The following is a 27,207-nucleotide window of genomic DNA, read 5'->3' as shown; positions in this document are numbered from 1 at the left end:
ACAAATGATTGAAACCCTTCATAAGACAGATCATTCCACTGTTGGACAAGCACTACTTACTTACAAGTTTTTGGTCTGGGGGAAGAATCTGCCTTCTAGCAATGACTGCTGTTGGGCCTGGTTCTGTCCCCTAGAACAACATGTAATAAGCCCACCCTCTAATTTAGATGTCTGAAGGTAGATCCCAAAGTTACCTATTAAGTCTTCCCTTCCTCATCTCTTCTCCACTCCAATCCACCATTTTCATCACACTCAACTGTTTTTCACATGCCATCACTGTTGTCCCCATGAGTCACTCTCTTCTTCATCCTTTGAACACACTGTCCTTCCTTAGAATCCAGAGGGATTTCATCAAGCACCTAACAAGTGCACTGAGCATGGGTCCCAAACCTCACCCCTTTCATCGAGGACCTTAAAACACTCCTTTACCTTTCATTCTCCTCATAAGACTTACCTTTAGCTTCACAGAAGAAGAGGCGTCAGGCAGGGACAGCTCTCAAGATCACATCCTTCCCTTTTTCACACTCACCTATTCCTTTTAGGTCTCCTCTTGTCTTTCCTCCAGTCTGAGGAGGGTGAAGTCCTGTCTCCACCAACCATGCTTTCTGTCCTGTGGCTTTAGCTTCTCTCTCTCACTGTTCCCTTCTCACAGTCCTCCCACATGTGTGGGCTTCCCCTCTTAAAACCAACCCCAAAACACAGACACCCCTTTTCTAACTAGAGCCCTAGAGTACTGAGTCTCCTGCCTCCACATCTTAGTTATTCTAAGTGTCATCCACATTTGAAAGCGTATCACGTTTAATTTTTCTCACACCAGGATCCTCCCTATACACTCCCTTTAGTCCAGCACACCACAGGGTCTGCAGGTTTCCCAAGGGACCATTTGTTTACAGTTCCTAAACTGATTCCCTACCCCACCCCTGTGCAGTTGGAAAATGCCTATTCTTTTCTAAAAAAAAAAAAAAAACCTCTTTTCTATTCAATCTCCACTGCATAGCCTTCTTTGGGGAGGTAGGAAGTTAATCAAACAATCACATAATGTCTTATAAGTATTTTAAGACTTAAATGAGATAATATACACACTAAATACTTAACATAGTGATGGACAGAGTAATGCTTGATAAATTGTAGATATTATTATTAGCCCCTTAGACAGGCTGTTTTTTTTATCTCTAAATGTTCACTATTGTCTCCAGGACATCATGCTATACCTGTCAAAGCAGGTGAGAACTTTACCAATCCACCAGATTCTAAAGGCAGAAATGCCTTTCCAGCCATATGTCTTTAACAAAGACATCCAGATGTCTTTGACATCTAGTAGGGACTCAATTAACATCTGATGAATGAGTAAATGACAATACACTTGCATGAGGACAAGGCAATTATTATGTATTATAATTCACAGAAATATACCAGTTCTCTGCAGATGGTTCTGGCCTTTCAGCAGTGATATCACATTTCAAACCTCCAATTTACCTCCATGAAATTTGGAACAGGTTAGAATGCCAAAGTGGGAATCAACACTCCCTGACACTGGCTCCCCAGTGGGGAGAATGACCGTGCTGGATCATGGGGGCCTAGTGATCTCTTGGCTCAGGCTGGCACGGCTGTCCTTGGTGGGCCAGGGTGGCCTTGAGCAGCCAGCCTCTCTGGGTTCAGCTGTGGGCCAGCACTGAAACCGAACAAAAGGAGCATTTATGCCACTACTCACAAAGCAGGCCCTTGGGCAAGGATCAGGGGACTTGCCTGTCAGCTTCTTTTTGCCCCAGACACAGCACGGCTACACCTCTGCCTTTAGGAACTGGGGTAATGTCAGCAGCGGAGGGACAGAGAGGAAAGGTATGTATGTTATGCCAGGTGTGAAAGCACTCAAAAAAATGTTGCTTGGTAGCTACGAAATGGAGATAAATTTTAGTGGACATTTCATTTTGATGACAGTATTGATAATTGTTTGTTTGTTTGTTTTTTAAGTAAACTGACATTAATCAAAGCCAAATGGCTGGCTTCCACCCTTTCCCCCAAGAACCCTTTAAAAATTTTATATCTCTTTGTCTCCAAGGACTTGGGCTTGAAATATTTTGTCTAATATATAAATTGGCAGATCTTATGAAAAAAAGATTTATATATTGAACTCTATGTGTCACTCCTTTGTATATTGTGTCCATTATTCCTTATAATAACCCTATGAGGAGAGTATGTTATCTCTATTTTGTAAATAAGGAAACTGAACTCCTAGTAGTTTAAGTTACTTCTTCAGGACCACACAACTTATAAATGACCTTATTAGTAGTTAATCAAGTTTTCCAAGGTCATATAGCTTTTAAAATGATCTGAATTAACTAATAGCTAATTAAGTAAAAGAGCAACTGTCCCCCTTATTGCTATTAAAATAATGAATATTTTGTAACATGAAAAATGAACCAAAATTTATTAAGATAACATAAAAATATTAAAATGCTGCTGTCAATTAAAGTTCTAATTCATGCAAACAAGTAAATTTGGGACTTTAGATGTCCTATGCTATTTAGAAAAAAATAAGAATATATAGTTGCCAGTAGGACCTTTGAAAAATAGATAATGGGCTCTGAGATTTCCAGGATAGTGACACTGTTTTGGGTATTTTTCTTTGCTATTCTGCCTTCAGAAACTATTTCTCAATGCACAGTATAAATGCTAAATGCCTGTTTCTGTGCCTCGTGGCCTTTTCAAAACAGAGACAAGATTCTATCCATCAGGAAGGCATGCAAAGATCTTTCCTTTAACCCAAATGCTTATCTGGAGCAAACACAATTTTAGGATTTCCTCAAGCTGTTTGCATGATCCCTGATGGTGCAGATAACAAAGATTTCAAAGGAATTTTGGGGCCTGGGAAAGAAATGAAAAGCTCACCTTTGCCCTTAGCTTTGTGTGTCCCTCAGCCAAGGGATCTGCTGGCCAGGCTTACTGGTAACTCCAGGTGTGTGCAGGAGGGTCCAATTTCAAAGTACTTGGGAAACCCTTGCTCTAAAGTCCCAAATAAGAGGCCCAGGCTTTGATTTGCAACAGGAAGACAGCCCCAAATTGTTCTGCAGAATCCATCCTACCCCAAGAAATAAGATTCAGGAAATCCGGGAATAACTTCCAGCTAAAAGGTACTGGGAGTCCCCCTGCTCTCTCAGCAAGAAGGCAGGGAGACCGAGCTGACAGACTCACGATAAAACCACCTGAAGGATGAGGCACAGGTGATCACACCAGAGGGAATTCACTGATGCAAAAATAACGACAATTATCTCTTCCTGTGGCATTCCATCAAGCCAGCATAATCCACAATTTGTCAAAGGTCTTTGCTAATTTGGGTGTCACTCATCCTCCCTACTGTCTGCAAAGGTGTGGGCAGAATCACAGTCTGAGCTCCAAGAAAGAGTTCACAGAGGCTAGAACTCTTAGAAAGAACCATACATTTCATGTATCAAGGTGGAAAGTACAGCATTACTCATAAATGTTAGAAGGTGGGATGGGGGGAGGACTAGTTGATAAACTACAGTGATTTTGTTAGGAGGATATATACATCAGTAATGAGAGATAGGGAGATTATGTGATTAAATGGAAAACATCGAAGGTACGATATTAAGTGAAAAAAGATGAAAGCCTTTGTGTCTGCACATTTGTTGCAATGCTGTGGAAGAGGTACAGGGGACATGACTGAAAGGCACTAATAACATTTATCAGTGTGTATATGTGCCAGGTGCTCTATAAAGTGTGAATTATCTCATTTAATCCTTACCAAAAACTCTATGAAGAAGCCTCTATCAACATCCCATGGCAGTGGATGAGAGAACGGGGGCTGATGGAGGTCAAAGCAACTAGCCTGTTGAAGTTCACACTTGTGGGTGACCCGTGAGAGCAGACACTCTCACCCTTACTCTTCCTTAGGATATTGTGGCTGTGTGGTAAGTGGTGGGGTTGTGTCTGCATTTTTTTTCTTTTAATCTACTCGCTGAAAGTTCTGTAGTATAACTATATTAAATTAAAAAAATTAAAGATGTGTATTAAGAAATCAGAACTCATAATCTCTACTTCCCGGGAATGTTCTGGTAATACACTCAGATCTCATCGGACAGTGAATTTGAGTTCTAATAAGGTCTATTGTTGGATTAAGCACAGGAATGAAAACATCACCCCACATCAGATTCAGCAACTGTGTTTTAAGCCCTGGCTATTGGGAGGATTCATGAGGGGAGGCTCGCCAGGTGCTGACTGAGCACCGCGCCTGGGGACTCTACTGAGCACTCCCTAACTAACCTGTGACATATGGCTTCTGCCCTGTGTGTCAAAACCCACCCCCCACTTCTTATTCACAGCAGATCTCCCTTTGAACCCCGTTCTCCCAGTGCCTTGTGCCGAGCACGCCACCTGTGGGCCTCACCTAAGCCTCCCCATCCTTTAGGACCCAGGTCAAGTTTAGCCTCTACCAGGAAGCCCCACCACTCACGTCAGTTTCTTTCTCTCTGGACTTCCCACAGAGCCTATTTTCTCTCTCATTTAATTATATTCCACATTGTTTAATCTTTTAAATAGTTAATGTACCCAAGACTTGATTTTCTAAGGTTTGTGGTTCCTAAGAGTAAGACGATTTTTTCTGTGTTTCTTTTTTATCCCTTCAGAGTGCCTCATACAGTCAGTATGTTCCTTTAGTTTTGTATTAATCAGGACTCTTAGTTGCAGATGACAGAAAACCTAACTCCACCTGGCAGAAGCTGAAACAAACAAACACAAGGGTTGGGGGGAGTAGAGAAAAAAAAGTGTTTATAGGTTATGTAACTGACAATTCCAGTGGCTTGGAGCAGGGTTAGCTCCTCAAAGATAGCCACTGCACAGCCGCTTGGTGGTGTGGTCACTCCAATTTGGTCATAGGGCCAGCTCCACCGGGCCTGCGAGTGGACGAGAGGCAGTTTTTCCCAAAGGAGAAGCAAGCTGCTCTTGTCAAAAGAAGGATGGATGGACACTGGGCAAGCAAGAACAACAGATGTCCCTTACCTTATTGAATCAAATTCCTCAGCACTTTAACAATAATGATAATAACAACGATAATAACTGTTCTTCACTGGTCAGGCACCAGACTTGAAACCCCATTAGGAACTGCCAGGCAGCAACAGAACTCTTATTAACCTGATCTCAACAGAAGTGAGCCAGGCCTGGGGGCAGAGCTACAAAGGAGAGCTTACAAATCTCTGAGACAGCATTTTAATACCACAGGGAATTTTTTTCCTTTCCCACAAATTGTGTTAACCCTTTGGGAACAGGGGGAAACCCAGCGTAGAGCTCATTAGTGGCTTTCCTTCAGAGCTCTTCAAAGAGGCCCCGTCATTTGCCAACGTGATTTTTCTTAATATTGTGCAGACGGCAGGCTAATGCATCTTCAAATGATCTAATTGCATCCAACTTTCTCTTAAGAAACACTGCGTGGAGTTGCAAAGTCTTAATTGTGGGGTATATGCTGAATGTCTCCAAGATTACAGAGCCAAGCATTCAAACCAAAGCTGGGGAATTTCCAGTGGAAACTTTCAGGGGAAGAAAATGGGAGGAGAGTGGCAAACTGGAAAGCTTCACCAAGTCTAGTTCCTGGGTCCCAGTGTTTATGACGTTGAATAAATGCTTTAGCTTCCTGCTTTAGAATTTCCACTCGGTGCTCATGGAGGTTCCGCCTGTGCCATGAAAGCCTGGTGTTTCCTTCTTTCCGCTTATTATTATGATGGAAGAAACGGGTAAACTAATGGGGAAGGTGGGGGGAGGGGCAGGCAGAGGAGCAGCTGGGATCTTTTGGCTGGCTGGGCAAGAATAAGGATGTCAAGTGGCTAGTGTTTTCTTAGGCTTTCCTGGCCTTCTACTTTCTTAGCTCAGCAACCTTTACGCACCATGGAAAGGGCCTAATGAAATAAACTGCTTTACATACAGGAGGTTAGCTAAGCCAAGTGAGGACAGGGTGAGGAGGCGAGAGGCTGGAGATGGAGTGGGGGAGTGCAGTGTTTTCTGTGTTGGGGGAAGAAAGGCACACACAGGCAGGTGAGACTAGTGCAGCTACCAAAGGCTCTCTTTACCTTAGCATTTCTTTTAAATCTTGTCTATCTTATTTATCCTGTTTATTCATCACAGCTACTCTATGGGGATTCAGTTGTTTTCTGAATCTACTTTAGGGAAAACAGAGAATGGAATCTCCCTGTGGAGACCTTTGCTGAAGCTGGTGCCTGGCAAAGCTGGGCTCCGAACTTCAAGGTGAGCACCATTTACTGAGACCTCCCCACTTAGACACACCATGAGGGTTCGACGGCAGGGGCTGGGTCAAGGTCACATGCAGGCTGCCAGCCCCTGTGAGGTTCCGGCCATGTGTAGGTGCAGAGAACCCAGCTCTCTCATTCCCTGGCAGGCCTGGGGGAACTATCATTTTTACTAGGATGAAGTCATATATTAAACAATAACACGGTTTCTGTCAACATCAGACCTTCAGGCCTTTGTTCTGCTCTCTCCCACAAACATATTTATATTGGCCCTGGCTAACAATATCCCACTTTCCATTTGCATTTGCAATCCCTTATGTCTCATCTGGTATACAATACGCAGAAAATCAGCCCGTAAAGGACCTGGCAGTAAACCTAAGGCACTTTATTAACTCCACTTTCAAGTCCCCAGTGACTGTGAGAACTGGAGGGCTTTTTGGGGACGAGGGCCCTTCTTTCCTGGAGATTGGCCCATATTCTCCTCATAATCCAGGGCCCCGAAAGGAGTCTCCATGGGCCATTTATCCACAACAACTCCAAAAGAAGAACCCACAGAAAGCAGACCCCTAATAATAGGACAAGTAGAAAATGTCCATTGAGGGCTTCTTATGTGCCAGGCATGGTGCTAAATAAATCACACACATTATCACTCCTAATCCTCACAATCCTGTGAATAGATGCTATTTTGACCACAGAAGAGGAAATCTCACAGGTTATTCCGTAACCGCAGAAGATTCTCTGTTCCAAGCCAGGCAGCACTGGTGTGTTCTGTTATGTACTCACTGATTGTTTAGATATTAATCAAGTGCCCTCTTGCACTGGGGGTAGCGGACATGAATTTGAGCGGTCCTGCTCAGGGAATTAACCATCGACCATAACACAGTGTAAACTCAGGAAGCACAAATGGAGAGCGGAGGAAGGGAATCCCCTTCAGGCTGGGCTCTAGCAGCTCAAAAAGGAGAGAATACCTCTCTTACTGGCTTGCGCCTCCTCTCCTAGCACAGGGCCAAATGCTCATCACACAATACTCCATCTCCATCGCCTGCTGAGGGTCAAGGCTATTATAAGAGGCCAAGTGTCCCACTTGAGTAGAGAAGGGTAGCTTGTACTGTCTTTACCCCGTGAAAATCACAGACATATATATCCATATGCAGATCCCACTCATTCCTAACAACAGCAAAATCCAGATGAGGTGAGACTCATAATAGGCTTTGTTAAAGAGCCACCAAGGTTTCTGCATGTGTGCATGGGGATGTATAGGTGGGGGTGAGCAGTGGGACATGAGTTAAATGCCACCTCTGTCCTAGGCTGTTAGACATTTTACATACATTTTTAATTTGATGTCATTTATTGTGTTTACTTCCAGTGATTAATCCTGCACACTTGCCTCCTCCCCAGGACATCTCAGCTCTTCTTACTTCTTTACAACTTACTGCCATCCAAGCCCAAGTCACCAAACCACCTATTTTTCACACACTAACAGATACAAACACCTCCTCACTAGTCTTCCAGCTTCTGCTCATACCCTCCCCAGCTTCTTCTCAGCTGCCAGGGTGCCCTTCTGACCGTAAGTTAGAATACATCCCTCCTTTTGCCGAAACACTCCCATGTCCACACACTGCTGCAAGATTTGGGCCCTGCTTGCCTTTCCAACCTCACATTGTTTCTTCCAGCCCTCACTCACCCAGTCTCAGCCACATCAGCCTTCCTTCCATTCCATGATTGTGCCAAACCCTTATCCGCTCAGGGCAGGAGAACTTACTGTTCTTTTGCCTACAATAGCCTCTTCCCCCAGCTCTTCACTGGCTGTCTCATTCCGTTCCTCAAATGTCAGCTCAAATGTCAACTCCTTCCGAGGAAACTGCTGTTCACCAGGCTGTTATAAGCAGTCCTTTCCTATTGCCAGACAATTACACATCGCTCAGTCTTCTTCCTATTAGACTTATTTGTTTCTGTGCTTATCATCTATTTCTCCCACCAGAACCAAGTGCCACAAGGACAAAGAACTTGTCTGGTGCTGTTCACCCACATCTTCCCAAAAGCTGTGGCCTGGCACACAGTAGTTATTCAATTAATATTTGCTAAATTAATTTGCTAATGATGAACTAAATGAATAGTTCATCATTAGCAAATGAACTCTCCCAAGGACTCCTGAGGTGTACATCTCAGAACATTCTCATTTGGTTGCTCAAGAAACTGAAACTCAAAGAAGCCTGGAATTCAAATTCATAGGTCTGCATGGCTCCTGTGCCAGGCCTTTTGTTACAATGCTAGGAAGTCTCTCCAGGTCATCAAAAAACAAGGAAGATACAGGCTACAACCTCCTAGCCTGTATCCCATAATGTTTTGGATGGACCCCCAAAACATTATGCTAAATGAAAAAAGCCAGACACAAATGGCCACATACTGCATGATTCCATTTGCATAAAATGTCCAAAAGAGACAAACCCACAGAGACAGAAAGCAGATTAGTGGATGCCAGGGGCTGGGAGTCGGAGTCGGGGTCAGGGGAGATGGGGGCGGCTGCTTACTGGGTATGGGTTTCCTCTTAGGGTGATGAAAATGGTCTGCAATTAGACAACAGTGATAGATGCAGGGCATTGTGAATGTGTACTTAAAACGGTTAAAGTTGTAAATTTTATGTTGTATATATTTTGCCACAATAAAAAAAGGCAGCAAAAGTGAGGAAGATGTCCCAGGGAGCCAGGTGCCCACAGCCATTTGCAGGTGGAGCCAGGGACCCACTCAAATCCCTGGTCTCCCAGCCGCTTTGCTGCACCACCTCTTCCCATTGCCCTGACTCTCTGCAGGATCCGCCTGCTGCCAGGGGGACCGTTTCAAAAGGAGCCCTAATCTAAAAGAATAACATTTTACTTCGCAACTTTGTGGAGTTACTCTTTGCATTTTACCCTTTATCTTTAATCAGGATGATCACCCAAGAGGAAATGGCACCTGCTATATGCTGCTTTGACATCTGCCCATCTGGTTTTTTGTAGTTTTATTTTTAGCCCTAAACTGATTCAAAATGCCATTCTAGAGAAGCTATGAGCTCTGTAGTGTTTTAGCCAAGGAAAGTCCCTCTGAAACAGAACCGAGGGGGCATGTGGTTGGGGGCTAAGAGTGGTGCTCTGCACTAGGAGATGTCTCACACGTCTTTCCAACCTCAAAGCCGAGGCCTCATCTAGGTTCCCAGTTTAACAGTGTGCTTCTCATTTCACCCCCCAAACATCAAATCTCCCTGTGCTCTTACCATCAGAGTACTTTTTCAGGGTTAGAGACCCTGACTTCTCAATTGTTTTCCTGAATTCAGTGAGATGGGCTGGACACTAGTAGGAGGAGCTCTCAGGACTGTCTGGAATGCTGTCACAAGGTGGATGTCCCCTGCCTTTCTGAGTCACCAATGAAGAGTGGGCACACTGAAGGGCGGTGGCTGCCCAAAGCTCAGGGCACTGGTGAGTGAGCGAGCAAATGGCATATCATTCATTCAATCAGTTCTTCAATGGAGGCCTACTAGTACCAGTTGCTATGCTAAACCCCTCATTTCATTTTAATGGGACAAAGTGTCACTCAACTCCTACTGTGCACCAGGCTCTGCAAGGCTGTGGGAATAAAGAATGGACGAGATGGACAAGACTGAGGCTGCTTCTGAGTTTAGGATCTAGCTAGAGTCTAAAGGTGTGCTGTTCAATGTGGTAACCACATAACATGTATAGGTATAGACAGTTAAAGAACTAACATGCACAACCCATGGACTCAATGAACTAAGGGGGACTGCTGGAGGGAGGGGGTTATTGGGAGGAGGGGTGCAAAGGGGGAAAATTGGGACACCTGTAATAGCATCATCAATAAAACATATTTAAAAATGTGGCTAGTGCAGTTAATACAATGAATTTTAAATTTTACTTAACTTTAATAAATGTAAATTAAAAACTGAAGTGGTGTAAAATATGTTTTTTTTCTGCTAAACACAACTTTATTGCTTTGGGAGGACTACATTTTACTTTAACTGGGGCATCGCCTAAGATTTTATTCTCTTATTATACTGCATGTGCCAAGAGAGCGCACTGTTTCCAATATGAAATATTAACACATCACTAGTCTGGAAGGTGCAAACAGACGGACTCAGTTCAAACGATTTTTTTCTATATACCATGTAACACTGTAAGGCTCTTATTTGAGTATTTAAAGCAGACAGTATGAGTTATGGTTGAAACCTGTGTGAATCACAGCTGATCCTACCTCTTTCCACCTGTTGCTATTATTTTCATTATAATAGTTAATTCATTTTTCTAGTTTAAAAAAGTCAGTATAGATGAGTTTTTACATTTAAAATGACGGCATGTTAATGGTACAGAATTGAGTGGAGACTTAGAAGACAGCACCATGATGCATGACAAAGAACAGCCCTTAGTAAGTGTGTATTACAATTACAGATTCTATCCTTAGTGTCTCAAGAAGCAAATTTCTAGAAGTCTTCTGTCCTTGTGTTTAGCCTCCAAGAGTTCATAGATATTGAGGTCTAGACCCAGAGCACCTTCTACACAATTAAAAACAATATGTTATAAGAAAGAGCGCAGACATAATAATTTATTAAATATTCTATTTTTTTCTAGACAGGGGAGTAAAAGACTGAGCTATTTTCTTAAAGCTATTAGATGTCTCTAAGATTAAAAGATATAAGGAAAAAATGTTCTGAAAATTATAAACAGTCATACAAATATAAGAGGTCTTATTCTTGTCTCTTTTTACCATCTCTCTTGGGAATTTCTTCCCTTTCATCCTTTTGCTCATTGACTTGGGCTCTGAGTGTGTGTGTGTGTGTGCGTGCGTGTGTTTGTGTGTAAGTTTGAGAGACAGAGAGATGCAATGAGAAATTGTCAACACTGACACTGATTACAAACACCAAAGACCAGAGACCAAAGAGAGAAGAAACCTGAATACTAGGTTGAAAAAATCAAATGCGAATTATGTCATTTATGCAAAGAACTGACCTATTGAGCTTAGCTACCCTTTAGTACAGTCAAGTTTATTCATAATATTTCATTAATTGTTTGTTATAAGATTTGATTTTTTCCCTTAGAAAGCTCTGTGAATGTGTGATTTAATAATGAATCTGTATTCATAAGTCACATATGCAAACCAGTGTCTTTAATTTTCCCATCAGCCTTCAGGGCCTGCTAGTGAGGCAACAAGATCATGAGTCAACACTTTAAAAACACCCACGTGAAGACGTCAGAGAGCTGTGTCCACCACTACATCATATGGCCTCCAGCCTCAATCCCCTTGCGCAACTTCACACAGAGACACTCAGCTTACAAGAACCTAGTGAAGAAATATGGGAGGAAAGGATGCTGTATTTATTAGGAGGCAAGCAGAGCCTGCTACTGACCAGCAAAGTGCATAGTTATTTCCACTTGACCCAGGAAGGCACCACACCATGCCCCTTCAGAATCTGGTGATCATGATGGTGGGAGTTTCCTGTGTGGGAGTTCTGGGTAAAATCATTCCCATTGGTTGATCTAACTGTACACCACCATGCTTGGAATGGGCAGGATGGAAGCACATGATGGATAAAAGAGGACTACTACTAACAGAACAGAGAAGGAGAGCCCAAGAGCAAACTGCATGAAATCCAGAACTTGAAGAGGTCTTACTGTAATAAAGAGAACAGCAGAATCAGTTTCAATGAGTCACAAAATTTAACATTAAAATAATTACTTGATGACACTGAATTCAAGTTCTGTAGTTTGCAAATAAAGGAACTGGGGTCTAAAGAAGGTAAGCAATATGTCCAGGGTTCACTGGCTAGTGAATGATGGAGAAAGACTAGGACCCAGGCCTGTGACTTTTGTCTAAATCCTTGCTTCCAGCTGTACTAGCACTTGCTGGGAGCATGTTAGAAATGCAGAGTCTCAGGCCCCATCCCATACCTACTCTTTAACAACATCCTCAGGGAACTTTTACACACATTACCATTTGAGAAGCAGTGCTCTAAACCACACTCTGATTGCACTGGGACGTTCTGCTCACCCACAGCCAGAGTTGGGTGAATGCTTGAAAAGTACTTGCTCTGTAACTAATAGCAGAAGCCGGTGTTAATATTCATAAATGCAGAAAGGAAAAGTGAAAATGAGGTACAATGAGGAATTTTAGATCACTTGTGTTGCCTGGCACCCACATGTATGACTTAAAAACAGCTTCTAAGAATCAGAGGCCTGGAACATAGAAGGAGCTTGATAAAAATGTGTTGAGCATTTCAGGGGAAAGGGGGGATGGTTTACAGGAACAAGCATAAAGGACACATGGACAAAAACTGGGGCAGGGGGATGGAAATGGGATGGAAGTAAAAGACAGAAAACTATACTTGAACAATTAAAATAAAAAAAATTTAAAAAATGTGTTGAGCAAATAAGTAAAACTTGTCATACGTGGAGAAAAGATTTCAGAACAGGGTTCAGGAGAAAAGATTTCAGACTCTTGATGTTCAATTCCCCACATGTTGAGTAGCCACTATGTACTAGGTGCCATGCGAGGTGAGATACATTCATGATTAACCTATAGACTGAGAGACTTGTGGCCTGGTGGATAAGCTTTCAGAACCTGTGCTTCTAGAAAGCAAGTACTTATCCTCTCTCTTTTCTCTTTGTGCCCTGCACACAAAGATATGTTTGCCAATATTCACAAGTATCGTTTTAATTGGAAGCTTTCCACACCCTATTCATTCAGTGGGAATTGTTGAGTGATGGGGGCAGACTGGGATATAAGAGCTTGGCTTTTCAACCCTTTGTCCTTTTAGAACTATCCCCCACTGGGATTGGGAAATCCTTCTTATCTAATCTCTCCACATTCCCTCCATCTGCCCCTTCTCTGCTGAGTGCTGAGCCTCAGGCAGTTGGAGGAAGACACGGAGGTTAGCTACTTCACCGGCCCCCTGTGTCCTGGCCCAGCTGCTGAGTGACTTCCTGGTCTCCCCTCTGCAAGGCACCTCTGCCTCTGAACTAACTGCCTGAGTATTTGCATTGAAACTTATCCTAGAGTTTATCTTGAGTTGAAAAATTACATTATCACTTCCTGGGCTGGGCCAGCACCCAGCTACACTTCTTCACTGTGGCTGAGACTTGGAAACAGATAAGAGAAGGAAAGAATTCTTCAAAAGCTGATCACTTTGTCTTTCTGCAAAAAGGGACATTAGCCAAAGGCCAAAGAGAGAAAAAGGAACAAAGGCTTCAAAGTCTCGTACTGGGGTTTACAGCAGGGAATGTGGTCCAGAAGGTCTCTGGCTGGAAAGAAGACACAGCCTCTTCGCTCAAATAACAATGAAAATGAAGTGGTGGTGATGACAGGGATGATGATGATGATGCTAATAACCTTATTAAGAGCCTAGTATGTGCCAAGTACAGTGCTCTGTACCTAACAAACATTCTTATTATTTCATTTATTCTTCACAACAACCCTATAGATAAACACCTTTGTCCCCTGTGCCCTTTTTATAGACTTCTGAAGGAGCCCTCAGAGGATGAAGGAAAAGAAATACAACTTAAATTCATGAAACTTAATTATATACCAGACCCCATACTAGGATTTTTCATATGTCATAAGACAGGTGAGGTAATCGAGTCAACAAATACTGTCTCATTCATTTGAGGAATATTTATTGAGATCTACCAGGTATTAAGTACTTTATATTCATTGTCTCATTACTGCTAATGATAATCCTGAGATGGGTACTATTATTACTGTCTTATAGAAGAGGACCCTTGGATCTTTCTTTCTCTCTTTGTTTCTCCCCCTCTTTCTCTCCTTTTCTTTCTTTCTTTCTCTCTTTCTTTCTCTCTCTCTCTCTCTCTCTCTCTCTCTCTTTCTTTCTTTCTTCCTTCCTTCCTTTTTCTTTCTTTCTTTCTTTCTTTTTCTTTCTCTCTTTTTCTTCCTTCCTTTTCCTCCCTCCCTCTCTCCCTCCATCCCTCCCTTCCTTCCTCCAACCCTATCTTCCTCCCTTCTATGAACATTTACTGAATGCTGGCTATGTTCTAAGACTGGGGATGAAGTGGTGCATGAAACAGACAAGGTCCTCATGAAGCTTATTTGGTGACAAATGCCCTAATATAAATGAAACAGGGTTATAATAAAAAAAGACTGGGTGCTACTTTAGATTCTGGGGTCATTTCTGAGGAGGTGATATTTTAGGTGAGATCTGAATGGCAAAAAGGAGGGAGTCATGGAAAGATTTCATAATAAAATCCTCCAGACAGAGACAATGGCTAGCAGAAATCCCGAAGGCATCAGAACAAGCCTGGGTGTCTTGGGAACAGAAGCACAGCTGACATGGCTGGAGCTGAATGGCCAAGGTGGGAGTAGGACAAGGGGGGCCACAGAGGTGGGCAGGGAGCCTGACAGGAAAGCCAGGGCAAGGTGTTGGGGATCTCTTCCAAATGGGGAGACCAAGAGGGTGAGGGTCCTAATATTAGGGCAGAAGATAGTTCTAATTTTTATTGTTTTTTAAATTTTATCTGTCAATTAGAGTTTACATTCAATATTATTTTATAAAATATCAGTTTCAGGTGCACAGCATATTGGTTAGATAATCATGTCCTTTACAAAGTGTTTCCCCCAATAGTTCCAATACTCATGTGGCACCACATCGAGTTAGTACAATATTACTAACTACATTTCCCATGCTGTACTTTACATCCCCATGACTACTTTGTACTTCCAATATTGTACTTCTTAATCCCTTCACCTTTTTCACCCAGTATCCCTCCAACCTCCTCCTCTCTGGCTACCATCAGTCTGTTCTCTGTATCCATGAGTCTGTTTCTGTTTTGTTCATTCATTTATTTTGTTCTTTAGATTCCACATATATGTCTAATAAGGTATTTGTCTTTCTCTGACTGACTTATTTCACTTAGCATAATACCCTCTAGGTCAGTGGTCCCCAGCCTTTTTGGCACCAGGGACCAGTTTCATGGAAGACAGTTTCTCCATGGACTGGGGTGGGGCAGGGGGATAGTTTCAGGAAGATTCAAACACATTACATTGATTGTGCACTTTATTTCTATTATTATGATGTTGTAATATATAATGAAATAATTATAAAACTCACTACATGCTAGGATTAGCATGTGGGCATACCAAAACTATGACTGACAAAAATGCATAGTGTAGGAAAGAGGCACGGACGGAAGTGGTAAATAAAATAATTAGTGAGCCCTGTACGAACTAGAATATGTTGGATTCTGACTTAAAGCCTGCCACCAGGTGCAGCTTAATTGTCACTTGCCATTCACTGATAGGCTTTTGATATGAGTCTACAATTGATTTATTATGGTCTCTGTGCAATCAGACCTCTCTGCTAATGATAATCTGTATTTACGGGTGCTCCCCAGTGCTAGCATCACCACCTGAGCTCCAACTCAGATCACCAGGCATTAGATTCCCGTAAAGAGGGCACAACCTAGACCCCTGGTATGCGCAGTTCACAGCAGGGTTCGCATTCCTATAAGAATCTAAAGCCTCCACTGATCTGACAGGAGGCAGAACTCAGGCAGTAATTTGAGCCATGGGGAGTGGCTAAAAATAAATACAGATGAAGCTTTGCTCACTTACCTGCTGCTCACCTCCTGTTGTGCCACCCAGGTCCTAACAGGCCACAGACTGTAGCCCAGGGGTTGGGGATCCCTGCTCTAGGTCCCACCATGCTATCACGAATGGTAAGATTTCACTCTTTTTTATGGCTGAGCAATATTCCATTGTATTTATGTATCATGGCTTTTTTATCCACTCATCTGTTGATGGGCACTTGGGTTGCTTCCATATCTTGGCTATTGTAAGTAAAGCTGCCTTATGACCCAGGGATTCCACTTCTGGATATGTCTGCAAAAAACCCCCTAAACACTAATTTAAAAGAATATATGCAGAAGATATTTGTAAAAGCTCACTCTGACTTACTTAATGAGAAATAATCTGTAGGAGATAAGCGTGGAAGAGGAAAAACCAGTACTAAGGCTGCTGTAGAATTTCAGACAAGGTATGACAGTGGCTTAGAGGGTGGTGGTCGGGGAGACGGAGAGGAGCAGGGCCCCAGAGCACTTGCTGATGCGATGGATGCCTGTTCTTCTCCCAGCCCCAGCACAGGGAGCAAGCAGTTTGAGGGCAAAGTTTATTATCTGTAGTTTCCACAGAGTTTGGCTGAGAGCCTGGCATTTTGTAGGTGACCGATAAAAATTTATTGAACTGAATGAATGCTTAAGTGTCAGTTGGATTGGATCTGTTTGCTTCGGAAAGCTCAAGATATATACCAGGAAAAAGCCTCGAGCAAACATGAGTGATATAATATTGATGCTCTAGGCCTCACTAGGGTCAAATTAATCAACCTAATGATCCCAAAAGATTAAAACTGAAGAAATCAGATACGAACTAAGTCCAATTAAAGCCTTTTAACCTTTACGAGCCTTTCTGATAATGGGGATCAAAACATCTTCCATGGATTGCTGTTTTGGAGAAGTAAGGTGATACATAGAATGAATCGCAATACATTGTCCTGTTTTGGGTGAGAGGCTCAACAAAGGGAAGCTGTCATAAAGAACAGCCTTACAGGCGTTCTAAGACATCATCCACCCAGGACTGTCCTTAGATGTGGACAGGAAGGCCCCTGTGGAAGTAGGAAATGTGGAATGACAGAGTAATGACTGCCAAAAATCTGTTGCTACATATAAGAACACTGGGGAAAAAGTGAAAAAATAAACATTTTCAGAACTCTGGAAATTAGCCAAAGGCTTGCAACACTCTGAGGAACATTTATTTAAAAGGGATGGTGGGGAGGAAGGTTGCAGCTAAAATTTAGTAAGACAGTTCTGTGGAACTTTATCTTGCCCTGTTCCCACCTCCCTTTCCTGCATCCTGCAGGGACCTTGAACATCAGCAGCTTCCTTTCCACAGCTGCTGTGAAAACCAGCAGCCTAGCAGTCACTGGAGGAGGCAGAGGGGCTGAAGTGCCTCAAAAGCCCCATCTCCAAGAATCGGCATAATCTGACCTGGCTAGCAGCAATTTGGAAAAGTCCCAGTCACACGACTTATATTCATTTGCCTGGACTCAGAACCTCTCAGTGAGAAAAGACCTAGTCCCGGGTCATTTGTTAAAGAAAAAAAAATTCTCATGGTAGCTTGGGGTGGCAATACTAATGGGGTGGGGGCAGTGGAAGAGCCTGGCCAAAAAGCTCAAAAGCTCAAAGGAAGGATCATCTAAGGAATGAACTGTTCACAGGGCCTTTGAAAAACTACGGCATATTTCTGGGGACAGAGAAGAACATGTTCCTGTGAGGGGCTGGGCACCTGCCCTAATCTCTCACCTCTGGCTAACGTGGAGGCCCTGCTCAAGCAGGAAATGAATGCAAGGGCAGAGTTATAAACTGCTGGAATGCTGAAGGGAAGCCCCAAAGCACACAGCAGACCCCAAGACAAAGGGTGTAAGACCTACTGGTTTAAGGAGATGTCTGTCCCATTGTTATCTAATCACTAAACTAACTGAGCAGAGAGCTCAGTGCTGCACAGGGCGGGGAACACAGACTGCAGTGGATTATTAAGAAAGTCACTCAGCAAACAGCAGCAACAGCACAGGCCACATGAGAGAGGAGGTGTTCTGACTTTGAGAGTAGGCACATTACATTATTGAAATGCCTACTTTTCAATAAAAAATAGCTTTTTGAAAAAAAATCAATAACATTGACAAACCTTTAGCTAAGCTACCTGGGTTGAACAATTAAAAAAAGGAAAATATGAGTTACTAAAATCAGAAATAAAAGAAGAAACATCGTTACTTACATTACAGAAATTAAAAGAATGATAAGAGAAATTATGAACAACTCTATGCCAACAATTTAGATAATCTAAATGAAATGGACAAACTACAAAAACTTACTCAGAAGAACAGAAAATCTAAGTAAACCTAAAACAAGTGAAGAAGTCCAATTAGTAATTTTGAAATTTCCCACAAAGAAAAATTCAGGCCCAAAAGGCTTTACTGGTAAATTTTACCAAACATTTAAAGATTAGTACAAATCCTTCACAGACTCTTCTTCCAAAAGTAGAAGATGAGAGAATACTTCCCAACTCATTGTCAGAGGCCAGTATTGCCTTGGTATTAGAAGTAGACAAAAACATCACAAGAAAACTACATATAGGTATCCCTCATAAATAGATGCAAAAATCCTCAATGAAATGCTAGCAAATGGAATCTAGCAATGTATAAAAAGGAAATATACACCATGCCCAAGTAGAAATTACCCCAGGAATGTAAACTTGCCTTAACATAAAAAATCAATCAGTGTAATACACAACATTAATATAATAAAGGACAGAAAAATCATAACCATCTCAATAGGCACAGAAAAAGCATTTGACAAAATCCAATGCACTTTTATAATAAAAAAACACTTAAAAAATAGGAATAGGAAAGAACTTTCTCAACTTGATAAAGGCCATCTACGAAAAACCTACAGCTAGCATGATGAAATCTTTTCCATTAAGATTAGAAAAAAAGACAGGATGTCAGTTTTCACTACTTCTCTTTAACATTTACTGGAGGTTTACTGGAGGTTTGAGCTATGGAAATTAGGCAGAAAAAAAATAAATGAACCTGGCTGGCGTAGCTCAGTGGATTGAGCGCGGGCTGTGAACCAAAGCATTGCAGGTTCGATTCCCAGTCAGGGCACATGCCTGGGTTGCAGGCCACGGCCCCCAGCAACCACACATTGATGTTTGTCTCTCTCTCTTTCTCCCTCCCTTCCCTCTCTAAAAATAAATAAATAACATCTTTTAAAAAATAAATGAAAGGCATCAGTATTGAATAATGATAAATAAAATAACCTCTATGTGCAGATGATATGATCATGTATACAGAAAATCCTAAGAAACACATACACACTATTAGAGCTAATAAATGAGTTCACCAAGATTGCAGGGTATAAGAACAATATACTCTATAAAAATTAGTTGTATCTCTACAGAATATCAATAAATAACCTGACAATGAAATTAAGAAAAACAATTCCATTTACAATTGTATGAAAAACAAAATATTTAGGAATAAATTTAACATAAAAAGAGAAAAACATGTAAACTGAAATCTATAAAACATTCTTGAAAACATTAAATAAATGGACTGGCACCCCATTTCATGGATTAGAAGAGTTAATATTGTTTAGATAGCAGTTTTCCCCAAGTTGATCTACAAATTCAGGACAATCCCCATCAAAATCCTAGCTGGCTTCTTGGCAAAAACTGACAGGCTGACCCCAAAATTCACATGGAAATGCAAGGGGGTTCAGAATAGCCAAAAAAAAGTCTTGAGAAAGAGCTGTGTTGGATGATATGATGATCAGTTTTATATGGCAACTTGGCAAGAGACAGTCCACAGTTATTCAGTCAAACTCCAGTCTGTGAAGGTACTTTGTAGACAAGATTAACATCCACAGTCAGCTGATTAAATGTAGGAGGGCATCCTAAATAAATGAGTGAGCCTGATCCAATTAGTCGAAAGGTCTAAGTGCAGAAGGAAAGTTTCCCAGAGGCAGATGAAATTCTACCTGTGGAATGCAGCATGAGCATCTGGCCAGAGGTGTCTAGCCTGCCCCTCCTGACACTCTGCCCTATGGATTTCCAACTAGGCTAGCCAGCCCACACAATCACATAAGCCAATTCCTTGCAATAAATCTCTTTATATATGCATGCCTATAAAATTTTACTGGCTCTGTTTTTCCAGCGGAACACTGACTGATGGAAAGGACTTTTTCTGATTTTGAAACTTACAGAAACTGTACACTCGAAACCTATATAATCTTATTACCTATTATCACCCCAATAAATTTAAAAAGTAACCCCCCAAAAAAAGACTCTGAGAAACTGGCATAAGGTTGGACACATAAATCAGTGAAGTAAAACTGAGAATCCAGAAATAAACACATACATTTTGGGTTAGCTGGTGTTTAACAGGTTGCCAAGATGGGTACAGAATACTTTCTCCACCAATGGTATTGGGATGACTGAATTTACATATGCAAAATAATGAATCTGGATTCCTACCTCACACCATATACAAAAGTTAACTCAAAAAGGACCAAAAACCTAAATATAAGAGCTAAAACTATAAAGCTAAAACTCTTTTTAATTATAGTGAATTTTATTTTACAAAAATTTTCAGCATCAGAGAAAAGTGATTTGCTGTTTATTATTATAGAAAATCATAATTCATTAGACACATGCAAGTAAATATGAGTATCTTATGATTTTAGAAATTTCTGAGAATTTCCAGGAATTCTAATTTATTGGTCTTGGAGTATAAAGATTAATATCTGTCAGGAATTGGGAAGCACTAGTTTCTCACGTCCTGTAAGTCATCCTTAAACGGTCCACATGTACCCACCTCTGCTATAAAACTAAAAGTTTTAGAAGAAGAGATTGCAGTAAATCTCTGTGATAATTGGATTAGGCAACAGTTTCTTGAAAGCACATACAACCGAACAAAAAGAAAAATTGGACATCATCAAAATCAAAACCTTGTGTTTCAAAGAACATTGTCAAGAAAATGAAAAGACAGCCACAGAATGGGAAAAATACCTGTAAGTCATGTATTGGGTAAGGGTACAGCATCCACAATACATAAAGAACTCTTAAAACTCAAGAATAAAAAGACAAGTTAACAAAATAAAAAAATGAGCAAGGAATTTGAACAAAAATTTCTCTGACGATATATAAATGCCCAGCAAGTATATAAAAAGATGGTTAATGTCATTCATCATTAGGAAGATGCAAATCAAAACAATAAAATACAACTTTACAACCATTAGGATGGTTATAATAATAAAAGATAAGTAAAAGGAAAATGTGTGTTGGAGAGGATGTGAAGAAATTAGAACCCACATACATTCCTCTGAGTGAAATGGAGCAGTCCCTTTGGAAAACAGTTTGGCAGTTCCTCAAAAAGTTAAACACAGAATTACCACATGCCTCAGGAATTCTATCTCTAGGTCTATACCCCCCAAAATTGAAAACACTTCCCCCACAAAAACTCGTACCAGAATGATTACTGCAGCATTGTTCAGAATAGGCAAAAAGTGGAAGCTACCCAAATATCCATCAACAGAAAAATGGACAAAACCTGGTATAGCCATACTATGAATATTATTCAGCCATTAAAAGGATGAAGCACTGATGCATGCTATAATGTAGATATGATAAGTAAAAATAGCTAGATACAAAACAACAAGGATAGCATGATTTTAGTTATATGACAGATCTAGAATAGGTAATCTGTAGGCAGGAAGTAGATTAAAGGTTATCAGGGGCTGAGAAGAGTTTATTTTTGAGATGATTAAAATTTCTAAAATAACAGCTGGGAGGGGGAGGTGAGAGGTGAAGGGACTGAGCAAAAAGGAAAAAGGACTCAGGGACGCAGACAACAGTGTGGCAACTCCTGGAGGCAGGGGAGTATAAGGGGACTACATAGTAATGGGAAAAAATACAATAAAGATTACATTTTAGAGATATTAGTAATACAACTCTGTGACTACATTAAAAAACACAGAGTTTTATACTTCAAATGGAGAATTATGTGCTATGTGAGCTATGTCTCAGTAAAACTGCAGAAGAAGAGGAAGAGGAGGAAGGAGAGGAAGCAAATAAAAGAGTGAGAAGAGGAAGGAGCAGGAGGAAGAGGAGGAGAAAGAAAAAGAATTTGAACTCTTGCTGTGAGCCCACATACAAATACACACAGGAAATCATTTAATGAGGGAGAAGAGGCCCAGGCACTCAGTGCTGGCATGGTGCACACAAAACCTTTACCACTCACCCCTGGGACTGACACTCTCCTGGCCCCAGGGGGCGCTTCTCCACATCTCTTGCCCTGTGCCAGCATAACAAGCCCACCGAGAACGTGCACTGTGAGGGAGTGTGTCTGGTGCCACTAGGCAACAGAAGAGATGGATGCTGCTTGGAGCGCAGGATGGACAGCAGGAGCAAACACACTTCAGCCAGAGAAAAAATAAGTTCATCAGCTTTCAAATTCTTCCTCCCAGTTGGAATGTAATAGTCTTTTTAAAAAAATAATCCTCACCTGTGGATATGTTTATTGATTTTAGACAGAAAGGAAGGTGTGGGGAGAGAGAGACATCAATGTAAGAGAGAAACATCGATTGGTTGCCTCCTGAAACTGCAACCTAGGTAAGTGACCTGACCTGGGAGGAAACCCAGAGCCTTTTGGTATACAGGGGATGCTCCAATCAACTGAACTTTGTGGCCAGGGCTGCAACAGATTCTTACACAATGAAGTGTCATTCCCAATATTACCATGCATCCATTTTCCTGTTTTTCTTTATATTGCAACCAGTGCTTCTTAAGGTTCTCAGAAATTAGAGTAATATTTGCAAGCATTTCACATGGATGAGAAAAATTTTGCAATATTAAGTGTTATAGGTGGAATTGTGTCACCCCCCAAATCCCCATGTTGAAGTCCTAATACTCAGTATCTCAGGATGTGACCTTACTTGGAAATAAGGTGTTGGGGTGGGCCCTAGCACAATATGACTGATGTCTTCTTAAAAAGAGGAAATTCAAAGAAACACACACAAGGGGAATGCCACATGAGTATCGAGGCAGAAACTATGGTGATGTTTCTACAAGCCAAAGAATGCTGCCCAGTCACCAGAAGGAAGTCTTCCTCACTGCCCTCAGAAGGAACCAACACTGCATGCGTCTTGATCTTACACTTCTAGCCTCCAGAACTGGGAGACAAATTTTTGTCTAAGCCATTCAGCTGTGGGAGTTTATTCCAGCAGCCCTAGAAAACCAGTACATTAAACAATTGATATCACCCTTATACATATACATATATATAATAATATGTAAAGCATGATGGCTGATTTTATGATGAAATTGTACTTTGGAATATATTCTGCAATAATGATTATTTATCACATAACCCCATTACTATTTGAACATGATATACAAAGTTCTTCGTTCATTTGCTAAAATTCTTAGCAAATTTAAGTACTGCTTTAGGAATTTCATTGAGAATTATAGCTGCTACTGGCTCAGGGAAGCCTAGTTTTTCAAAATTAAAATTCATTTTATAAAGTAAGAATTACAGTGAGTCAAGGAAGTTTGTTTAATTTGGTATTGTTGTCCAAAAAATACACACTAAGTAAAAATCTTGTGTAAAACAACATGGGTATTCATTTTGCTGAAATGAAGGTCATAAAAATTTTAATGGAACTAATATATAACAATCTACGAATTATATATAACGTCTCTGGCCCATTAACGGAACACCAAGACACGCATGATAATGACTCAAGTAGTCATTTTTGATAGTTCCTGGCTTTCAGTCAGCTAAAAACCATAACTCTGCATATATTTTTTATTTTGTCATGATGAAGGTATATTTGTCAACGTGGGAGGATAGAACATATTTCATCTAACAGTTTACTCGCTTGATTTATAACTTTTAAATATTTAGACGTGTGGTATGTGGGCCTCCACCTGCACTCAGGCCCCAGGCCCTGCAATTGTTAGAGGTGGGCCGGAGTGCAGCAATGACAGAAGAAAATAAAGCCTGCAGCTACGAACAGAAGCCAAACTACGAACGTCTCAAACTTGCTCCTACTACAAACTACAATGCCATGCTGTGAGCTTCACGTGAAAACCCAATGCAGCCCCTAGAGGGAGTGACAAGGACCTCAGATGTTTTGCCTTCCTGGGCCACAGTCCTGAGGGGCAAGCCCTTCCCAGCTGGGGTTGTGTGAACAGCCCTGTGGCCTCACATGGCACTTAGCTCTCCCCATGTTGCATACACCTAAAGTTCACTGTTCACATGTTAGGGCTGTGGCATGGACTTTCATTTGATTTCCTTGCAGTGACTCTGCCGGGCCACCTTAAAGTAAACAGCAATTTTATAGCCACTTCACTCCTGTCTTGGAAAAAAATACTGTACTGTTTGACAAACGCCTTTTGGAGCAATCCTAAATGTTGTGATGTTCCCCACGACTATCATTTTGCTATGTTCTACCTGTCCCATTGCAGTGGGGTTTGGCTGCTTGTTGGAGACTATGAGGGGAGGGGAGGGGAGGGAGCTGGCATTCTCCTTGGGAGTTAGCCTTAGGAGGAGAGGAACTCTTAGAGACAGGGTTAAGTAGTGGCAGCTAAGGAAAAAAAGGGGGCTACATTGTTGGTTTCTGCAGGAAAGAGAAAGCAGGGTATCGAAATGCCAACTGGCAATGCCACAACTAGGGTGAAGTTTGAACTGCCAGAAGCCCCTTGGGATTTTCAACTTCAACTGCATCTTACTGTAGGTCCCTCCAAGCAAAAATGGCAACTATGCATTTCAGGCTCTTGCCTGACTAACATGATGGATAATGAGAGCTAAGATGAAACAGAGGTGCCTGACGTCAAAGCAGACTTTCAGCTCCAGTTCAGCATCTTTAAGCACTTCTACCCTCTCCATAGACACCAGCTCACGAAAGTGATATACGGCAGTCAGCGCCCCCTTATCTGCAATTTCGCTTTCCACAGTTTCAGCTACCCTCGGTCAACATTGGTCCAAAAATATTAAATGGAAAATTCCAGAAATACCAGAAAAAATTCCAGCAACTCGAAAGTTTTAAATTGCACATCATTCCCCCTCATGCGGCCCAGGACTTGAATCATCCCTTTGTTCACTGTGCCCACATTGTATGCGCCACCTGCTCTTTCGTCACTTAGTAGCCATCTTGGCGACCAGGCTGACTATCCTGGCATTGCAAGTGCTTCAAGGAACCCTTATTTTACTTAATAATGGCTCCAGAGAACACCAGTAGTGGTGCTGGCAACTTGGATATGCCAAAGAGAAGCTGTGTAAAGTGTTCGTATGTTTAGGGAAAAACATCACAGGTAGGGTTCAGTACTATCTGTGGTTTCAGGCATCCAGTGAGGGTCTTGGAATGCACCACCATGAATAAGGGTAAACCATGGTACTATCTTTATATAAAATTAAAAACCATGTGAAACAGACTGAGTTCATCAGAAAGGTGGCAGCAAACAAAAAAAAGCACTTTAAAAAGAAAGGACATGTTTAAAAATAATTTTGATAATAACAAAAGGAACTTCTGATGTAAATACAACAGGCAGAAAGTCAACAGCCCAGTGCCGACTGGACGATAAAGGCAGACTGGCGAGCCGCGTTAATGGACCTGGGGTGCCGATTATCAGCCACGTTGGAAACACAGATTAACAGGAACAAATAAGGTACTAGGGTGCGAGGCATTTTTACAGCAAGTAACAGAAGTTGTAATCTTTGTTTAAATAAGACTTCAAAAGGATTCTGCATATCAACCAATTGTGAAATAAAAAAAAAGATTAACTTCAAGAAATGCCAGGCAGAGTGACCAAACTTCTGACCTGTTTTAGATCAATCAGCATTTTCTACCTGGGCAAGTAGAATGCAATTAGCACTTGGGTAATTAATTGTAAAGGTTTCTTTTACAGTTGCCTCTAACCAGCTGACGAACTAGAACAGTGTGGCTGATGGCCAATGTTTATTTTTGCCCATTACCGATTTTATTAATGAGATTGTGGGCCACTGGGCCTCCAGGCACACACAAACATATTAAACCGTCCCACACTGTAATTAGTGGCACAGAGGGGATTAGAGCAAATGAAGTGCCATTACGTTTGCCACGGGTACCGTCTAGGTCAGATGTTCTGATGTTCTCATGGCAGAGCCCAGAGAATTCTACTTCAGAAGTCTACAAAATGTAAAATATATTTTCTTGCGGACCAAGAGCTTTAACAAATGGGTCTCCCTCCTCAAAATAAAAATACCCCAAGTGGATACTCTGGAGCAAAAAAAAAGAATCCCTTAGCCAGATAAAAAGACAAATGAATTAACACTAATGTTAGTGAAAGAAATTGGATCTTTAGACGCCATTAACAAGGGACTCAAAATGAATCAAACTTTGTATAATTGTTAACCCAGGCACAGGGCCTTCTTGCTCTGTGTGGGTCAGAACTCCTGCCTCTGAGTTCTTAAAGGGAATAAAAATGAAATGATCACCTAATTGTTGCCCTGGTCAATGACTAAAGCACCAGATACATTTGCAGAAATGTAAAACAGACCCCGTTAAGCTAAAGGCCAGAGTTCAAGTGCTTAAGACAGCACTGTGTCATTTTATTGATTTTATCATATTTATTATTGTAAATAATGTTAGATTAATTTTCAAATAGTAAATGCAAGTAGATCTTTGCTTTGATCATTTAGAATCAGCATCACCACACTTGGGATTACGGCCAGTGCTGGTTTCCTGTGAATCTTCATATCAGGGAAATAGCAAAATGGAATGGAATCTGGTAACACCCTGGTTTGGCCCGAGCAGTGGACATTGTCTTTGCCCTAAAACTCTATGGAGAAACACTTAGAAATGACAAGAAAGAAGAGACAAGTACTTACGAGGACCCTGGACTTGCAGTGGGAGGGGGCCCTGAAGGAATGAAAGAAAAACAAAGGAAACAGTCAGCCTGGATTACTGGACGGTGAACATGGATACAGTCAAACCATCACCGATGAAAGTTCTCAACCCTCCCGAGGTGTTACTTATTTTTCTGGGATTTATTATTTTGCTCCAGTTCCCCACCAACCACCTCTACAAAAAGGCATACCAGTGAGAACTTGACTTGTGTCCTGCAGTTCAGGGCCTGGAAAAAAGTGCTAAAAATGAGTCAGGGGGCTGGGCGTCCTCAGAGGATGCAGTGAGTTTCCAGTGGGAGGCCGAGTGACTGCACAGGGCACTGATTGCAACAGCGGAGGGGCCTCTGACGGCAGCAGGACGGAACAGGGGGATGCGTGCTATGTCTGTCCAACTTCTCTCTCACTGGCTTGGGAGTTTGGAGGGCTGTGGGATCAGATAGGCCCGGGCTCCACGCCTGCTCTGTG

At 41.6% G+C, this 27,207-nt stretch overlaps 1 protein-coding gene and 1 long non-coding RNA gene across 3 annotated transcripts in view; one reads left to right on the top strand and one right to left on the bottom strand.

Moving 5' to 3' along the window:
• The window catches only part of ROR1 (receptor tyrosine kinase like orphan receptor 1), a 376,952-nt gene that overhangs the window by 100,052 nt on the left and 249,693 nt on the right, over positions 1–27,207 (bottom strand). The window contains exon 4 of the mRNA XM_028511715.2: positions 26,725–26,755. Coding sequence (XP_028367516.1) covers positions 26,725–26,755 — 31 coding nt within the window. The remainder of the gene's footprint in view (positions 1–26,724; positions 26,756–27,207) is intronic.
• On the top strand, positions 553–10,008 carry LOC118500643. Of its 2 annotated transcripts, none has more exons than XR_004903221.1 (3): positions 553–1,839; positions 6,133–6,252; positions 9,181–10,008. It is a non-coding gene; the product is annotated as an uncharacterized LOC118500643 (long non-coding RNA). The 2 variants fall into 2 exon arrangements; XR_004903220.1 differs by lacking the exon at positions 9,181–10,008 and adding an exon at positions 8,236–8,297.

This window comes from Phyllostomus discolor, chromosome 5 (genome assembly GCF_004126475.2).
Source record: "Phyllostomus discolor isolate MPI-MPIP mPhyDis1 chromosome 5, mPhyDis1.pri.v3, whole genome shotgun sequence".
Lineage (NCBI taxonomy): Eukaryota > Metazoa > Chordata > Mammalia > Chiroptera > Phyllostomidae > Phyllostomus > Phyllostomus discolor.
This window is presented reverse-complemented; position numbering and strand designations above follow the sequence as displayed.